The sequence below is a fragment of the Acipenser ruthenus genome, chromosome 8, assembly GCF_902713425.1.
Source record: "Acipenser ruthenus chromosome 8, fAciRut3.2 maternal haplotype, whole genome shotgun sequence".
In the NCBI taxonomy this organism is placed as follows: Eukaryota; Metazoa; Chordata; class Actinopteri; order Acipenseriformes; family Acipenseridae; genus Acipenser; species Acipenser ruthenus.
In genome coordinates, this window is record NC_081196.1 from 34,030,246 (window position 1) to 34,047,480 (window position 17,235).

General features: G+C 36.6%; 1 protein-coding gene across 3 annotated transcripts in view; it reads left to right on the forward strand.

Moving 5' to 3' along the window:
• The window catches only part of LOC117407157 (proto-oncogene tyrosine-protein kinase ROS-like), a 124,411-nt gene that overhangs the window by 60,014 nt on the left and 47,162 nt on the right, over positions 1 to 17,235 (forward strand). For 2 of the 3 annotated variants that reach the window (XM_034922726.2, XM_034922727.2), the window contains exon 41: positions 979 to 1,182. In XM_034922726.2, coding sequence (XP_034778617.2) covers positions 979 to 1,182 — 204 coding nt within the window. Of the gene's footprint in view, positions 1 to 714; positions 802 to 978; positions 1,183 to 17,235 lie in introns of those variants that run through there. The other variant, XM_034922729.2, reaches the window with a different exon arrangement.

Here is a 17,235-nt window from a genome sequence, read left to right on the forward strand (position 1 = left end):
TAATGTACTTTGTATTTATTTAAAAGGTAACATTCACTTGCAGTAGTATTAAAATACAGTGATGTATAATGCATTGTTTTGAAAAAGTGAAATTCAATGCAAGATCCTCATAAAAAAAATACATTTTCAGTTTGAATGTTTAGTAAAATGATATGCCATTTGGGATTTTTTGTTTATTTTATATATATTATTAAAAAAAAAATCCTTTGTTAGTATACATCCATAAATATAAAAAAAAATTTAAAACATGAGCATGTATACTGTATGGTTAAAAAAAAACAACAACCAAAAAACCACCACTTTTATTTTCTACATAATTTGTATTTATTGCTTAACAAAATTGGAATCAGTGAAGGGTGACACATTCCGTTAACTAGGTCAATGTAAATGAGTTACCTGGGAGATCATTTTTTATGTCTTCTCCCCAACCTTGTGACAATCAGACAATTAGTGAAAAGAAAATTAGCCATAATCAAGCTTGATCCTTCATCTCTATAACCCACTGTGAATTACATTTTGTATCCTGTCTTATTAGAGGGATATGTTTATTCTTCCATTGTGTGCTTAAGATGTATAATTAAGTAAAGCCCAGGCCACATCACAAACCGTCACTGGAAAACCTGCTCTTGTTTAAGAAACTGCGACACATAAGCAACCACTAGAGAAAAACAGTCCAGGTTGATTACTGTAAACTATTCATAAATACCCATACAGCATCTACCTTCAGATCTTTGACTGGACATGTACTCCACATAAATGATGTAGCTTATAGCACAAAACAGAAGACATTTTCTTTAAAAGGTAATTTGATTAGTTTTATTTTGTTATTGTAATGTGGTACAAATAAAATGTTTTTTCTTCCAACTAATTCATAATTAAAGATTTTTCAAATATTTGTTTTGAAGTTTGAAACACCCATGTTTGTCCCAGCACTAAGTCCTATCCATGACTGATTTGGTATTTCCATGTGCACTGCAGGGACCTCGCAGCGAGGAACTGTCTGGTCTCTGTGAAGGAGTATAGCTGTCCCAGCCGCAAGGTGAAGATCGGGGATTTCGGGCTGGCGCGGGACATCTACAAGAACGATTACTATCGCAAGGAGGGCGAGGGGCTGCTCCCTGTGCGCTGGATGGCCCCCGAGAGCCTCATCGATGGGGTCTTCACAAACTTCTCTGATGTGTGGTACGCATGTTCACTTTCTAAATGTGATGGAATACCCACGAAGGGCACAATTCTATTGACTTGGAGCTGGGAAATATTTTTTTCATGTGAAAATACAAATTAAATATACATATGCACTAAACATATAGATCTGTGGGTTTTTTATTCATCACTGGTGATGTGTTAATTGAATCAAAATCAAAACAGGTCCTTGTTTATTTCATTGATTTCTATTTTTCCTAAAATGACTTTTCCCAGCTAAAAGTGTATTGAATTCCCTTAAAATTAGTATCTTTGTTGCTACAGTATATAATAATGATTTAAAAAACCTATTTCTGGTAGACACATGGGCGTAGTTTGACTTTTACATTTGGGAGGGGTGAAGCGTAAGGCAGGTGGGGCTAGTGCCCACCCGCTAATAAGACGTCTTCCATAATTGTCATACTTATTTATTTGTTTTCACTTGAATGTTACCCTCCTCTCCCAGCCTCTGCTCCCTTCCCTCCATTCCATCTTCCTAGAAAACTATGGGGTAGATGGGCCAGTCGCAGTGCAAACATATCGCAATTTGCATTTTCATTGCGACAGTTCGTGAAGTATACATTTTGTCGTGTGTACTAAGAGGAAATATGTTAATGAAAAGAGCTGCAATATACTAATTTGAATATATTGCGACTTCTTAGTGAGATCTCTTTTGCGAGAGTCATGTGACATTGTTCAAATAAATAGCTGGAGTTGGGTTGTGGTTTGCTGCAGCAGAGGGTGTCCGAAGGACAACGTCTAACATGCAGGGTCCAAGACTCAAAACAACATTGTTTTTGTTAGGAGGTGTCGGGTTTAAAAAAATACAATAAAATCACACACACACACACACATTTATAGTGCTCAATGTATTTTAAATGTATAAATCATTGCGCTGAAATAACACTAATGTGTAGGCTAATGGGTATGTTACACATTAGATTATGAACAAAAATATAAATCTGTATAGTACGCCTATACAGCATACAGTACAGTAGTAAAATCAAATGAACACCTAGCGCACTTTCTTTTTACTTTAGCCTGTAGGCTACTGGTATGGTAACACAAAATAAATCATGCTGCTGCATTGTACACATTTGTGTACAATGCAAATAAAAGATTATTTTACATTGAAACTAAATGATTTTAGCGTTTATTACACTATGTAACACAATTTTTGTTCCTGGGTAGTAAGTGTTATTTCCTAATTGCTTATGCCTCAAAAGTATAGAAAATGGCTATTATTTCCCACAAACTTTGCTTTTGTGACCAGGAGTGATATTTTGAAATTTACCTATTTCCAATGAGAAAACGGGCGAATTTGTGTCTTTTCGTTCACATAAAGTCAGAAAAAAACAACATATGAATCCAAATTAACATGTATTTATACTAAAGTAATACAAAAATGACTACAAAAGATTTAGAAGTGAGTAGTTTTTCGAGATTTACGATTATACTGTAAATCACTTTCACGAATCAGCCCCCAAATGTAGTCTCCCATCATGTTCTCGTTATACTGTCCTTCATTGACAGCTCATCCAGGAGCCTCAAAGCCGTGCTGCTCCATAATGGTAACAAGTACCCGTTTCTTCCCCTGGCTCACTCGGTGCACCTCAAAGAGGATTACAACAGCATCAAGACCTTGCTGGACGCCTTGAAGTATGATGAGTACGGCTGGGACCCCCGGAAGGTGCTGATGCCACCACTGCATATCAAATTGGGCCTTATGAAACAATTTGTCAGAGCTCTAGATAAGGAGTCAGCAGCCTTCAAGTACCTTCAAGACTTCTTCCCTAAGCTGTCTGAGGCAAAGGTCAAAGCCGGTGTCTTCGTCGGACCACAGATAAAGAAGATCCTGGAGTGCAATGAATTCCCCAAGAAGCTCACTAGTAAGGAGAAAGCGGCTTGGAACAGCTTTGTCGCAGTGGTTCGGGGCTTCCTGGGCAATCACAAGGCCGAAAACTATGTGGAGCTGGTTGAGACTCTGGTGAAGAACTACGGCACAATGGGCTGTAGGATGTCCCTCAAAGTCCATATCCTTGATGCTCATCTTGATAAATTCAAGGAGAACATGGGAGCGTACTTGGAGGAGCAAGGCGAGCGCTTCCACCAGGATATACTGGACTTTGAACGCCGCTACCAAGGACAGTATAACGAGAACATGATGGGAGACTACATTTGGGGGCTGATTCGTGAAAGTGATTTACAGTATAATCATAAATCTCGAAAAACTACTCACTTCTAAATCTTTTGTAGTCATTTTTGTATTACTTTAGTATAAATACATGTTAATTTGGATTCATATGTTGTTTTTTTCTGACTTTATGTGAACGAAAAGACACAAATTCGCCCGTTTTCTCATTGGAAATAGGTAAATTTCAAAATATCACTGTCCTGGTCACAAAAGCAAAGTTTGTGGGGAATAATAGCCATTTTCTATACTTTTGAGGCATAAGCAATTAAGAAATAACACTTACTACCCAGGAACCAAAAAAAAAAAAAGAATTGTTACACGGTATTATTATTATTATTATTATTATTATTATTATTATTATTATTATTATTATTATTATTATTAACTTGGCAGCCTAGACAATTAACAGAAAATATACCATGGTGCCACATTGCCAAGTTATGATTCTTACAGGAGGACAGTCAATACAAATTTCAAATAACCAGCAACAAATTTTGCATTATACTACTAATTCGTATTATCATTAGTAGCCTATAAGCCAAATGTATACTGTCCGTTTTTATTTAAGTTAGTCAGGGGTGCAGTGCTAAATTGTACATAATTACAAACCACCTGCACATTAATAGAATAGGTGTGTTTTAGGAGTTTTAATCGATTTAAAGATGAATCGATTAATCATGCCTGTGGGTGTTGATCGATTAAAAAAAAAACATTGATCGATTAATCTAGTCTACCCACATGCTGTAGCAAAAAGCAGTGTGTGAGAAAGAAATCTAGAAAGATGGCAGAGAGTACTAAAGACGGTGGCAAACGGGTTACATGGAAATATACCCAACATTTTGACATAGCTCAGAACAGTGTTTTTCAGGTTATTAGGGGGTGTGCCAAGACCTGACTGGAAAATACTTTTTTTCTGACTTCCTTGCCATTGTAAAAGCTCCACAGTAAATGGCAGACTCGGTGGGGTTCCAGGATGATTGACTCGATCAACTGTCTAGCCAGGCAGGGATCACGTTTAATCTGACCAACCCCCTGTTAAATCTGACCAACCCCATCCACAGAGCTTGTGTCGCCCAGCCCTCCTTCATTTGAAAGTGTAGCGGTGGCTTGTTTTAATATCAAATACATTTTGTTCACAAATAAAATAAAATACAAATCTAGATTTAGATATAGTTTCAGTTTATAAACAGGGAGGGGGGTTTAGCTTTTAGTTTAAATTAACGTGACTTGCTGCATGCAGAATGTAGAAAACAAGCAAACGGGTGCAACATTTTATTAAACTAATCTTTAATACAATCTTAAATAAGCTGGACAAACATTACAATTACTATTCGTAATTGCATTAACATTATTTAAAGTCACAGGTATACTGTAATAACAACACTGTAATAATAATAATAATAATAAAATCTGTTTCATTTACGGGGTTCGGCTGTGAAACAATTAAATGGGCTTTTAAATCCTCCATGTCCTTACTTTCTCATTTAAAAGTGGAATGAAGAATGAGAAAATGAGAGCGCAGCATTTTAATAATTGACTAGTTTTTTGTAATGGAGTTAATACAATTACGAATAGTGATTGTAACAAGTTGCAAGATTTGCTCTTCGGTGCTTTCCTTTCACGAGAGTACTATGAGTTTATCTTCTCATCTGTGTCGCAAGTAAGTTGATTTTTCTTTTAAACAATGTATTCTGTTAGTTTAAATCTGTACCATGGCAGTACATTTAAAGCTATAGCCTAAGTCTAAGTCTTAATTATGACATAATCAGCTAACTAAATTCAACTACAATAAAATATCACTCAATTCAATAAATTACCTGTTAGTTTCAAGTTTATACGAAAAACAGGCCAACATATTCAACACAGTATTGGTGGTATGTAGTACCGCTGCTAATTTACAGTAACGCATGTATGTATATTATATATTATATTAAAAGACTTGCTTTGGCTAACTTCAGATTACATGCAAGTAAGCATTTTTAAAGTTGCCTGTTAACTGTTAGTGTCATTAATAAATGCTTGCAAAAAATAGCATTAATACCAAGTGTTACTTTTAGTTGTCTTTCACTACAATTGCATATTATAGCAAACGGGTGTGATTAATCGATTAGTTAATCGTCCAGATGGGTTGATTAATCGATTAAAAGAAAATGCCAAGATTAAAACCCCTAGTGTGTTTCCTTTTCCTAAACAGATGTTCAGAATGAGCTGGAGGGGTTAGCGACACATGTGTGCAGCCTATTGCTCCCAACACGTTGGGGAAATCAGAAATGTCATAGGAATTTGTAAGTACACCCTGCTTTTAGGGAAAAATAGGTATGTGGCTGTTTTCCTCAAAAATGCATTGACCACAATTGGCAACGCACAAGAAAAAGCGGACTGGGAATTGCCATAAGTGTCGCAATTGCCTGCAGCTTTTGTACATCTCATTATAATATTTGAGAACCCTCATTTACACTATCTCAGATAATTACACATTCATCTACGCTTGAACTGCAAAGTCGCATATCATTGAGCTTGTTTAGTACATTGCACCCAAGACTTCCGACTCGTTTGCAACTGGTTTGCGACAGCCGCAACACAATTAAGTACACCTACCGCTATGATTTAGCATTTTATATATACATGTTATTTAACCAATTATTTTACCATACCCAGTAGCTTTTTTCATTAGAAAAATACTACAGCACCTGTTTCTACTTCCCGCTTCTGACTTATCGTGTGGCTCGCGCATGTGCTCCTTTGATCCACGGTTCACTTGGGTTCACACCTAGCACATGCACGAACACGGAAAAATCAGGATTCGTGGCAGGGAGGCTATAAGCAGGGGAAAGGAATATCCACTAGAAACTGTCATCAGGGCATCAGATGATTCTAGGGCATTTGCCAAGCACTCCCACCTTTCACTTTCCGAGCTTGGCACCTCGCTGACCCACCTTGTCCCTAACCAACCCCAACCCTAACCTTAAGCAACCCCAGCCCTAAAACCGAACCCTTAAGAATCATCTGCTGCCCTGAAGATAGTTTCTAGTGGATAGTCCTTTGTGCTGCAGGCTTTAACAGGGTGACTTGTTACGTGTGTGAGTCATCACTGGATAATACTGAGCCAGACACAGAGCGTTGGGTGTTGACACGCCGCACATGCGTGCAGATTTAATTCAACAGGCCAATGCTAGGGTACCAACAATGTTAATCCTGGCACCAGATTTGATAAAGAAAAGAAAACAAAACCTACAAATAAAAGGTTGCACATAGGGCGAGTGCTAGTCCCACTAAAAGGAACATCCTGCTCCAGGAACCTACTGTCCTATGAAACCTCTCTACTTGTTTGGGATCATCATCCCCTAAACTGACCCAGTGAAGTCCCAGCATCCTCCAGTTGACTCCGACCTCTTCCTTCCAAACTCTGCCCTTGGATAGACACCATCCAGTACTAAGTGTATACGTGTCTGTTTCTGTGTATTCTAAACTTACATTCATGTTACGCTACACCACAGGGATTCTATTGTATGCATGTTTCACTTTTTGTTTAGATATTACTTTTAAAATTCTTAAATCAGATTCTGTTCAGCAGTAATTATACCACTGGTTGTTGTTCTCTCTTGGAAGCCATATTCAGGGTCATGTGACTTTTTTTGTTATGTGATCTATATTTTACCAGATAAAGCATAAATGTTTTTAGGTCAGATACTTGATGTATCTCAATTTAACTGCAAGTGAATGAATTCCTTGTTATTTTACAAATTATTTGAATTATTTTACAGCATTAGCCTCTGATGTCTTTGACCTAATTACTGCCAATCTTGTTTCTAGTTTCTGTTTTTTTAAATAGACACTTTGGCATTTTATTTTGTATTCATTTTTTACATTATATATTCTGAAGTAACAGTCACATTAGAATGAGCCATGGAGAACACTTTGTTGTAGTTCACTTAACTACTAATATCTAGTTGACCTTGTCTTTCATACTTGGTTAGTTTAAGGAAAACGTATAATTAATCATGCTAGACATCAACAGGGATAGCCAGCACAGATCACAGCATTGTTTGCCTGTATAAAGAATTTGGATATTGGTTATTGAAGTGTAGGCTAGGTAATGGACTTGAATCTTTTTGCTGTGTTGCTGCTATCCTGATATGCAGTACATTTTGTTAAATTTAAACTTGAAAAAAAATCTAAAATCCTTTTATTATTAAAAAAACTCCATCCACTAATTTCCACTTGGAAACATGATAAATACAAACTTGATGACAGACCCAGATTGTATTGTATTGATATTGGTTATTGAAGTGTAGGCTAGGTAATGGACTTGAATCTTTTTGCTGTGTTGCTGCTATCCTGATATGCAGTACATTTTGTTAAATTTAAACTTGAAAAAAAATCTAAAATCCTTTTATTATTAAAAAAACTCCATCCACTAATTTCCACTTGGAAACATGATAAATACAAACTTGATGACAGACCCAGATTGTTTTAAATATCTGTTAGTGGCAGATTGAATATAACCACAGATTGTTGTTCAGATTGGTTAAAAAAGTGCTGTCTGGCGTGTCATCTCCCAGTTACACAAAGTTAAAATCAAGATGCCCCGTTTGTATTGAAATACACTGGCAGTCCTTGTACACGTTGTATTGTAACACAACTATAGCCCCCCCCCCCCCCCCTCCCCCCCCCCCCCCAAGACCAAAAATCAATAATTTTCTATGTAACCGCTTGTGGCAGAGTGGTTAACAGTGTACAGGTACAGAATTTATGCAGCTGCTTAATCAGGAGACAAAACAGTGATAATCCAATTAGAAAGGCGTTTAATATTGTAATCCAGGTCTGGTGACCTCAGACAATAACCCCAGGCAATACACAGCAATGTGTATTGCACTGTTCAAAATAAAGGGTTTGCAGTCCCAAATAATAAACACAGTCCAGTTGCACACACAATATACAAACAATATACAAACACGGTCACCAGTCCTGAGATAGTGCACCGGAGTTCCGCCCCCTTTCTAGATCGACTTCCTGTTAACCCTCGGAATGAATTGTCAGGCCATCCGGTCCATGGTACTCTGGACTGACATCTGTAGACTGCTATTTGCATTTCTGACCTACTTTTAATAATTGCTTTTGATCCCATCTGTAACTTGTTTAATTAGCAGGCAATAGCATCAGCTCTTTTGAAATCACCACAGTGTAGTCTCAGTACACTATGATCATTATAGATTTTTTTTCCCCAAACTAGGTCAAATTGCTAATTTTCATGTGCTAAATTACACAATAACATAGTGTTCAATGGCAGTCAGACTCCTTTGATTTATGACAGTTAAACACAACCAGGAAATCACAGACCTATATATGATATTAACTGGTCATTTCAAGATTCTCATACAGTACTTGTATTGAAAAAATCAATCTGTTATGGGATTTGCATTGTATGAAGTGACTGCTTAATTCAGGTGTAGATTTCACTGTAATGAATTTTACAGTTCAGTTGAGTTTATATATTTAAATCATTAAGCACAACATGGTCCTTGATGAGAAGAAATTAGGTGTAAGTTAAACATTTTCAATTATACAAAACATATTTAAAATCCGAATGTCATAAAAGCCAGAATTAAGATAGACGTAAGATGGTAAAATGTTAAGCGACCCTAATCACAAAACTTTAAGGGCCGTTTTAAGAAATGTTTGTTTAAAATCCCATTATTATTATAAAATCAAGTTTTGCAGTTTATGAAAGTTTTGCCGTTCACAAAGTTACTGCTTTTAATTGCAACAAATAACATAATTTCAAGAAGAAAACCAACTGGAAATCAATATTTTACATATTATGTATTACTGTTTTCATCTACAATAGTTGCAAGTACTTAGAAAATTTGGAAGAAAAAATAACAACAAAATGTCAGACATGTGCGTAACCATTTCACATGGCTCTTTCCAGTCAAGAGGTTTCCCCCTGATATTGGGATTTGAGTTCTGTTTGGCACTTGCGGGCAACATCCTGGCAATATGTGTTTCTCTCACCCGGGAGAGAAGTAAACAGCATACAGAGACAGTCTTTGCTTTTAACTTGGCAGTTACAACACAGTCTGTGCGCTGTCCTTGCCTCTGTTCATCATCTACTACTCAAACGACTGGTATTTCAGAGACACAGTTTGCAAGATGGAACATTTCCTGCTTACTTGCAACTTAAAAGGGAGCATGTTTTTCATCACTCGCATCAGCATGACCCACTACCTGGAAGTACACCCATTCGTCTCTCAGTCACGTCAACACCAGCATGCAAAGTTTGCCAGCTTAGCCATGTGGCTTTTAGTTGTAGCCATTTCCTCACCGGCAACATAGGAAACGTAACCCAGTATGTATCCTATTATCACTTCATGGATGCCTTTGGATGCATAGTGTCTTTCTTCATTATGTTTGCATGCTGTTTTGGTAGAAAATAACGGCAGCAGAAAAGAAGATCCTCACTGATCCTCACTGTCATCATACTGTATGTAGTTTCTTTCATTATCTACCACGTGCTAAGGAGTGATAACAGAAGCTGTTATAGCTGTGCCGCTTATGTCCATGCTGCCTATCAAGTAACCGATGGACTAGTGACATCTAACATGTGTATCCATCCACTGCTATACATGGCACTGTTGGACAGTGTCTGGAGTCTTTGTGAAAAACAGGACGTCAAGCCTGGTGTCCAATATCTGTAAAAGGACTTCTTCGATGGACACTTTCCTGCAGAGCTGCTTGATAATGCAAATCTATTGATATAAATAGGATTGTCATTTCTAAAGGTCTAGATTATCATAGGGTTTGGGGGCTATCTGATCTTAAATATGTTTTGGTCATTTGCTAGAAGTCTAAAAACAGTAGGTTACATTGGGATTAATTTATCTTAAAGATTGATTGATATGACATGGTCTGTAGTTAAAGATGCAAGCAGAGGTTTTAATAAAGGTAGGGCTTGTTTAAGTCTTGATCTTCAGCTCTTTTAGTCACATGAATGCAATGAACTGTAGCCAAACCCGGTCTATCTTTTACATTTAGACACGTCTAGCTACAATACACTTAAATCAAATTTGCGCGTGTGTAACTAACTCAAAAACATGCTTTATGAATACGGCAAACCGTTTTATTTCCCTTGTACAAATTGTCATTATAGGAGCAAAGTCTTTTTTAAATCTGGTCCCGTTTGGGCTCAGGCTATTGTAACTGCAATTTCATCATATTTAAGTTATAATACTGAAACAGGTTCCTCACTTTTTGTGGGTCTAGAGCCAGCACCCCCAGAACACTGTGTGGGGAGAGTTAAAGAGTTTAAGTGCTTTGTCCCATTTAGGTTAATGAGATTGGTGAAGACAATAAACCAGGTACTTCTGATCATGTGCATGTAGGATTGAACATACTGTATGCTGAGTACTGCTAGCACTCCTGCCCTTGAAGTACTGAGGAGCGCTTTTTATCTGCTTCACCCACCTCCTTTATGTAATACCTGAAGCACTCAGCGCATACTTTGAACTGTACAATATGGAGAATGTTCTGCGGGGCTGTCAGCCAAAAACCCAGCCTGAGATTGCGAAGCCAGGACAAAACCTGGTATTGAAATAATGCCTATTTAAAGCTTCTCACCAGCTGCATCTGAGAATAGGCTCTTTGTTGAAGTTTCTTCATTATATTTTTTAGCAGAATCACTAATATAAATATATATATACATGCAGTACAGTATTTGGAAAGTCTTGTATTTGTGAACTTACAGTTGAATGATTTGTTAAATACCAGAAATAAAATGCTTTATTTCTAAATTAAATAGAATTCAAGTATCATTTCGGCAAAGCCTATTTTAAACCCCAGTTTGCCTGTGTGATTCAGGTTGTACGGACTTGATTAAGGCTGTATTTTTTTACAGTTATCATGGATTTCACGATATCCATGAAACGTACACATTGCCCTGTAATATGTACCGGTAGTTCTCCATTCTCCCATTTTGAAAGAATAGTGTAAATATACACATTTTTATCACTTAAAAAACAGCAAACGTTTGCCTTATTGACGCATCACCAGTTACACTGAATTTATTAACCTGGCAGCTGGCTTAGTTTGCTTCCGGTAAATGATTGAACACACTGCATGGAGCTGCACGGTTTCTTTAAAATGTCTTCAACAACAAAATTTTTTTTTTAAAAATCAGCTGCATCAAAGATCGCTCTGTCCAGTACAAGAAGGGGACATTTGACATGTCTGTTGTTATTTTTACATGTATTTATGTTTATTTTGTTAGATAATTCACTGATGGAGAAAATAGAATGTCTTTAAAAGGTGAACATATAATTAGATATATCTGTTGTATAATAACTCTAAAATAATCATCATTTTTTTCTGCTTTAATACATTTGTTTAATCGGGAAATATCTTGAAATACCTATTTTTAGGTGAAAAAAAAATACAGCACTAGAGTGATACTTGTAAACATTCTGTACATACAGTACATACACCTTTGAATGTTGTTCAGATTATTTTATTCGTTGATCTAAATGCTGACAAACATATTCTGGTTGGAATGGAATGTGAAGATGCATCTGACAAATCCAAATCGTAATTTAATGTGCAAGATGCGACTGTAGTCCTGACCTCACCTTTAGTGTGATTCAACTTCAGTAGTTCTATATTAACAAGACATGAAGTTGTTGTATCTCAGTTATAGCAAGTTGCATTAGAGATGTAATACAAACTACAACTCTATAAGGTTCACATCACATATGCCACGCAGGCATAAAATGGATCAGCGTCCCTGAAACAAAATAGAAAGATAAAACACTACATCTAATGACCTCAGTAGAGAGTCCTTTCAGAATAAGTATCCTGTGGTTGAAAAAGGACAAGAGTTAGCAAGCCTGGTAGAAACTGCATTCGCGAACACATAATAGGCTAATAAAATAGGTATGAAATGCATTTTCATGCAACATGTTTTTTTCTTTTTATTTCAGAATTGAAACGGATAATTGAATATCCTTTAATTTTGACTCGGCTGGAAAACAAATGTATAATTTGTACCATCTTACAGTGAAACAGCTCCGGGGGGGGGAGAAAGGAGAGAAACACTCTTTGGTGCAGTCGAATGTGTGTTATTTATTTCAGGTGTCGTTTATGTATTGGTTTCCTGGCCATGGCATCTTTAACAAAGTATTTCATGTGAACGAATAAGGCTGCCCGAGGAAATTGATTATATTTGAAGCAGTGTTCCGGTAGTCCAATACCAGCACTATGTAGACAGTAAAACATCCTTTAAAGTATGCTGCAATAGAAGGAATGGATGTGAAGAGTTCCGAACAACTTAACAGCTTCCATTAAAGCTCTAATTATCTTTAGCCTCTTGGCACAGGCATTCCCAGTCTCAATTAACATGTGCTGTAACTCAGATGTGAAAATTACCCTTTTCCATTTGACACTCATTTGTGTCTCTTTGTGGTGTAGTATGTATGCAAATTGGTGACTTAGGGAAGTGGTTTCCCACATGTGCCCTGTGCAATTAAGCAAATGAAACATAGAAATTATATATTAAAAAAAAAAAAAAAAGTTTTTAAAATGATTAAACCACTGTTTGAAAGAAGGTGACATAAACTGATACGATAGTACAGTTAGTAGTGAGGCCTGATACCTAACCATTACTGAAAAGGGGGTTCTATTACACAGAAGACACTGTATACCTGTATTTACGTTTAGGTTCAGGAGCACACTGAATACAACAGAGCTCAAGAATGTATACTATAAAAACAGAAAGACTAGAAGGCCTTGTTCTATAATGTCTTTAGATTTGTTATTTTCTCCATAAACACATATTCTTTGTTTACTGGAAAGACTACATGTAAATACTTACACAGTATTTTAGGTAATGACATTTATATGTTGAAATATTTTGCATTAGAGTTTATTCAGTTTTTGCTACCGGGGAATTAAAAGTGGAAGGATGGAATGGAAGCAGGTCCTGGTTACACCAGTGCAAGAAATTAAAGAAATTAAAACACCTGTGTAACATCTAGGGGTGAGAGGGTTCCAACAAAATATTGCTTACCTTATACCACGTTTCCATGAACCACATTACCCGGATATGTGCTCGAGTTGCCCCCCCACCTGTTTCCATGTTTAAATTACTTGAGTTGGTCCGATTTCACTCCTCGTGCTGACCTGAATTCTAAAGTCTGAATTCGGGCTGGGAGGAAATTACATCAGTCAAAAAGGTTGTAGGGGGTGGACACATACAGTATAACGGGACATTTTGGCTGTTAAATTCAGCAAATTTGCTACCTTGGGGGATTTTGACGTTTTTTAAATTGGCACGTTCACAAAGAAAAATGCAACCCAGTTTTGAATTTATATTTTTAATTCCAAAAACATTCAAATAAATGTTTAATTAATGAAATCTGTCTGCTAAAACAGTATCTCATTTACAGTAACTCATTATAGCATCTACAATGTCACTGCAGCAACTTGAACAACAAAGAAGGCCTTCTAATCAGTTACAGTATTTATCGTTCTTATATGGCCCTTAATTTTTACAATAAGCATTTGCTTGCTATCTTTCTGTTTTAAAACTTAGCTATGGTTCACAACATAACACAGTGGAATGATCAGTATGATGTAGTAATTGTAGGACAGTATTGCCACATGCAAAACATTACAATAAAGCCGAAACGAAAATGCTTTAATTTGCTTTGAAATCATTTCAAACTGGTTACTAGACTAGCAAGCACTGGTGAAATCAGATCAGTTTTATACAGTGCAGAACTCATTTATTTTATCGTTTTGTTTTGCTTATGGACTTTGAGATACCTGCATGGTGGGTACTGTCCTCAGTAATAGTCGTTGTACAATGTATTGACAATAACAATCAAACATTTTGTTGCAGACTTTCTAACAAGTCTGGCATAAACAGTTTTTTTCTGTTACTTAATTAAACCGTTGTAAAAAAAAAAAAAAACACACAAAAAATGCTTAACATAAAAAAGAACAGTCCTGTCAGTAGCAGGCACAGTTTACATTGCCTCTGGGTTTCTGATCGCATCAGATCAGTTCCAGATTTTTGTAAATTCTTTGATGGAAATGTACTGTCTAATTTTAATATTTTCAAGCAAAATGGCTTCATCACTGCCATTCTCATATCCACTTTGACACCTGACACATTATTTCTCTTGTCCAGCGCTTCTTTAACCTGTTCTGTATACCAGTCTGCCAAGAGGTATATGTACTGCGTAAAAACAAATGCGAAAGAATATCTAGATGGATTTATCTTTTAAATTGTTAACAATTTGACTGTAATACCATATGCAGCAAATTCAGGTCTTGACCTTTAACTCGCAAGTATTTCTGGGGAAAATCGATAGTATTTCCTGCCCAACTCACGTGATAACTCGGGTAACTCGGAAAAACATGGAAACATCTCCTTTTTCACCAACTCGAGTTGTCCATCAACTTGAGTTCTGGGAGAATTCAGGCCAGTTCGAGCCCACTCGAGTTGGCTGTCCATGGAAATAAGGTATTAATCCTAAAATACTAATACCAGACAGGCGTTTGACAATAATGCTGAACACTTGTGGAATTGTGTCTAAACACCTATCTTCTAAAACAGCAAGACAACCCAACGCCATGTAACAACAAGATAAAACAGCATGTTAAGTATCACACCGGTTTTGATCAGAAAGAGTCCAGATTCAAACTGAATGTTTTCAACCTTTCTTGCAATTGCGCTTTATCAACCAGTGATGTCAGCTAATATTTATAGTGTTCATTTGGGTTCATTTAAATGAAATATTTAATATTCAAAGGTTTCCTTTAAACCTGCGGGGCCAGAGCTTTTTAAAAATGTATATCCAATTAAATGGCTTATATTACATTTTTCATAGGATTGAAAACCACTAATGAATAGCTATTGTAACGAGGGACAATAAATGAGATAGAAAAGTAAAATTCAGATATTGCTTCTATTAAAGAGCAAGTAGCTATGATCTGAAAATGATAGTGTTACACATCCTTATGTGTTGCTACAACTGTTTAAGAAATGTACCTGCAATTTCTCTTTCCATTGTTAACATCCTGACAACTTACAACTTTAAAGTCTGTTTTAAAAGCTCTTTTCAAAATGGCCGCTCTAGTGCACTGGGGTTTACGATCTGTCATTTAAATCACTGCAGGAAGAGCGATTCTGTTCCGTACCACATCATGGATTGCTATTGCAGTGTTACCTGTTTGACAATGTGGTCAATAATCCTTACACTCTCAATACACTAGAGCGGCCTTTTTGAAAAGAGCTTTGAAACAGACTTTAAAGTTATAAGTGTAAAAAAATTGTCAGGATGTTTACAAAAATTGCAGGTAAGTTACTAAACAGTTGTAACAACACGTGGTGACGTCTAACGCTATCTTTTTCGGAGCCCCGCTACTTACTCTTTAAATTGGCAACGATATAATTGGCTCATTGTATTTTTAGGTAACACTCTCAAAAATTCTACACTTTAAAGGGGTTGTAGCTTGTAAAATAATTCCATAAACCTTACTTCCTTTCACCATGTAGGACTTGCCTTTGCAGGTCTGAAAGAAGCACATGTAAGAGTAAATTGATATTTTCATTCTGAAAAATCATCTGGTACCATCATAGGTTAAAGTTTGCATGCCTTACTTTCAGGTAGTCTGTTATACTAGCAATGAAAGTACACGATTGCTATAATATGCTTTTCTTTCAAAACTGCATGTGAGACCCACATAACCAACCAGTCAGATTTATGGAATCATTACATTAGCTGTAACCCCTCATGCAGTAGCCGAGCTTCAGAATAGCCAAGTCAAACTACTGTTTTGTCTGTTTTGTTTTATTTTGGACTTTCACGAAATTCCACCTTGGGGCTCAAGTGTTGTGTTGTGTTGGGGCCTGTACCTGCATGCAAGTGTCACACTTCAGTTCGGGAGTTACTGTATATTTTGAGAACTTTGTATCCAGTTGTCATAAAGCTTGGTATGGTCAGTGCTAGCATCCTAACCATTGTACTCTCAGAGCCACTTAAACAGGGAATTATGAGGCTCATATCTTACCTCCTTTATTTTTGTGGGTTCATATGTCATCGCCAACAACCATTAATGTAAATGTAGCTAACAAAATAATTCCTAATAACTTCAATTAGCTACAAACGTCTCAAATGTGCAGAAACACATGCAGTACCAGATTAGTATTATTTCTTTCTTAGCAGACACCCTTATCCAGGTCGACTTACAATTGTTACAAGATATCACACTATTTTTACATACAATTACCAATTTATACAGTTGGGTTTTTACTGGAGCAATCTAGGTAAAGTACCTTGCTTAAGGGTACAGCAGTAGTGTCCCCCACCTGGGACTGAACCCACGACCCTCCGGTCAAGAGTCCAGAGCCCTAACCACTACTCCACACTGCTGCCCATAGAAAATACAAACAATACCTCCAGATGGTGCACACAAACAGACACGCCCGTCCTAAAACAGGAGGCAAGATTAAAAAGAATGTTAAACAAACAAACCATTAAGCAAATGTACATAATACATGTACTATAACATGTGTTTCTTTCAAAACTGCACACTTGAGACCTAGAAAATGAATAGACATTTTATGGAACTATTTTGTTTGCTACAATTACGTGCAACGTATATACAGACGTGCTCAAATTTGTTGGTACCCTTACAGCTCATTGAAATAATGCTTCATTCCTCCTGAAAAGTGATGAAACTAAAAGCTATTTTATCATGTATACTTGCATGCCTTTGGTATGTCATAGAATAAAGCAAAGAAGCTGTGAAAAGAGATGAATTATTGCTTATTCTACAAAGATATTCTAAAATGGCCTGGA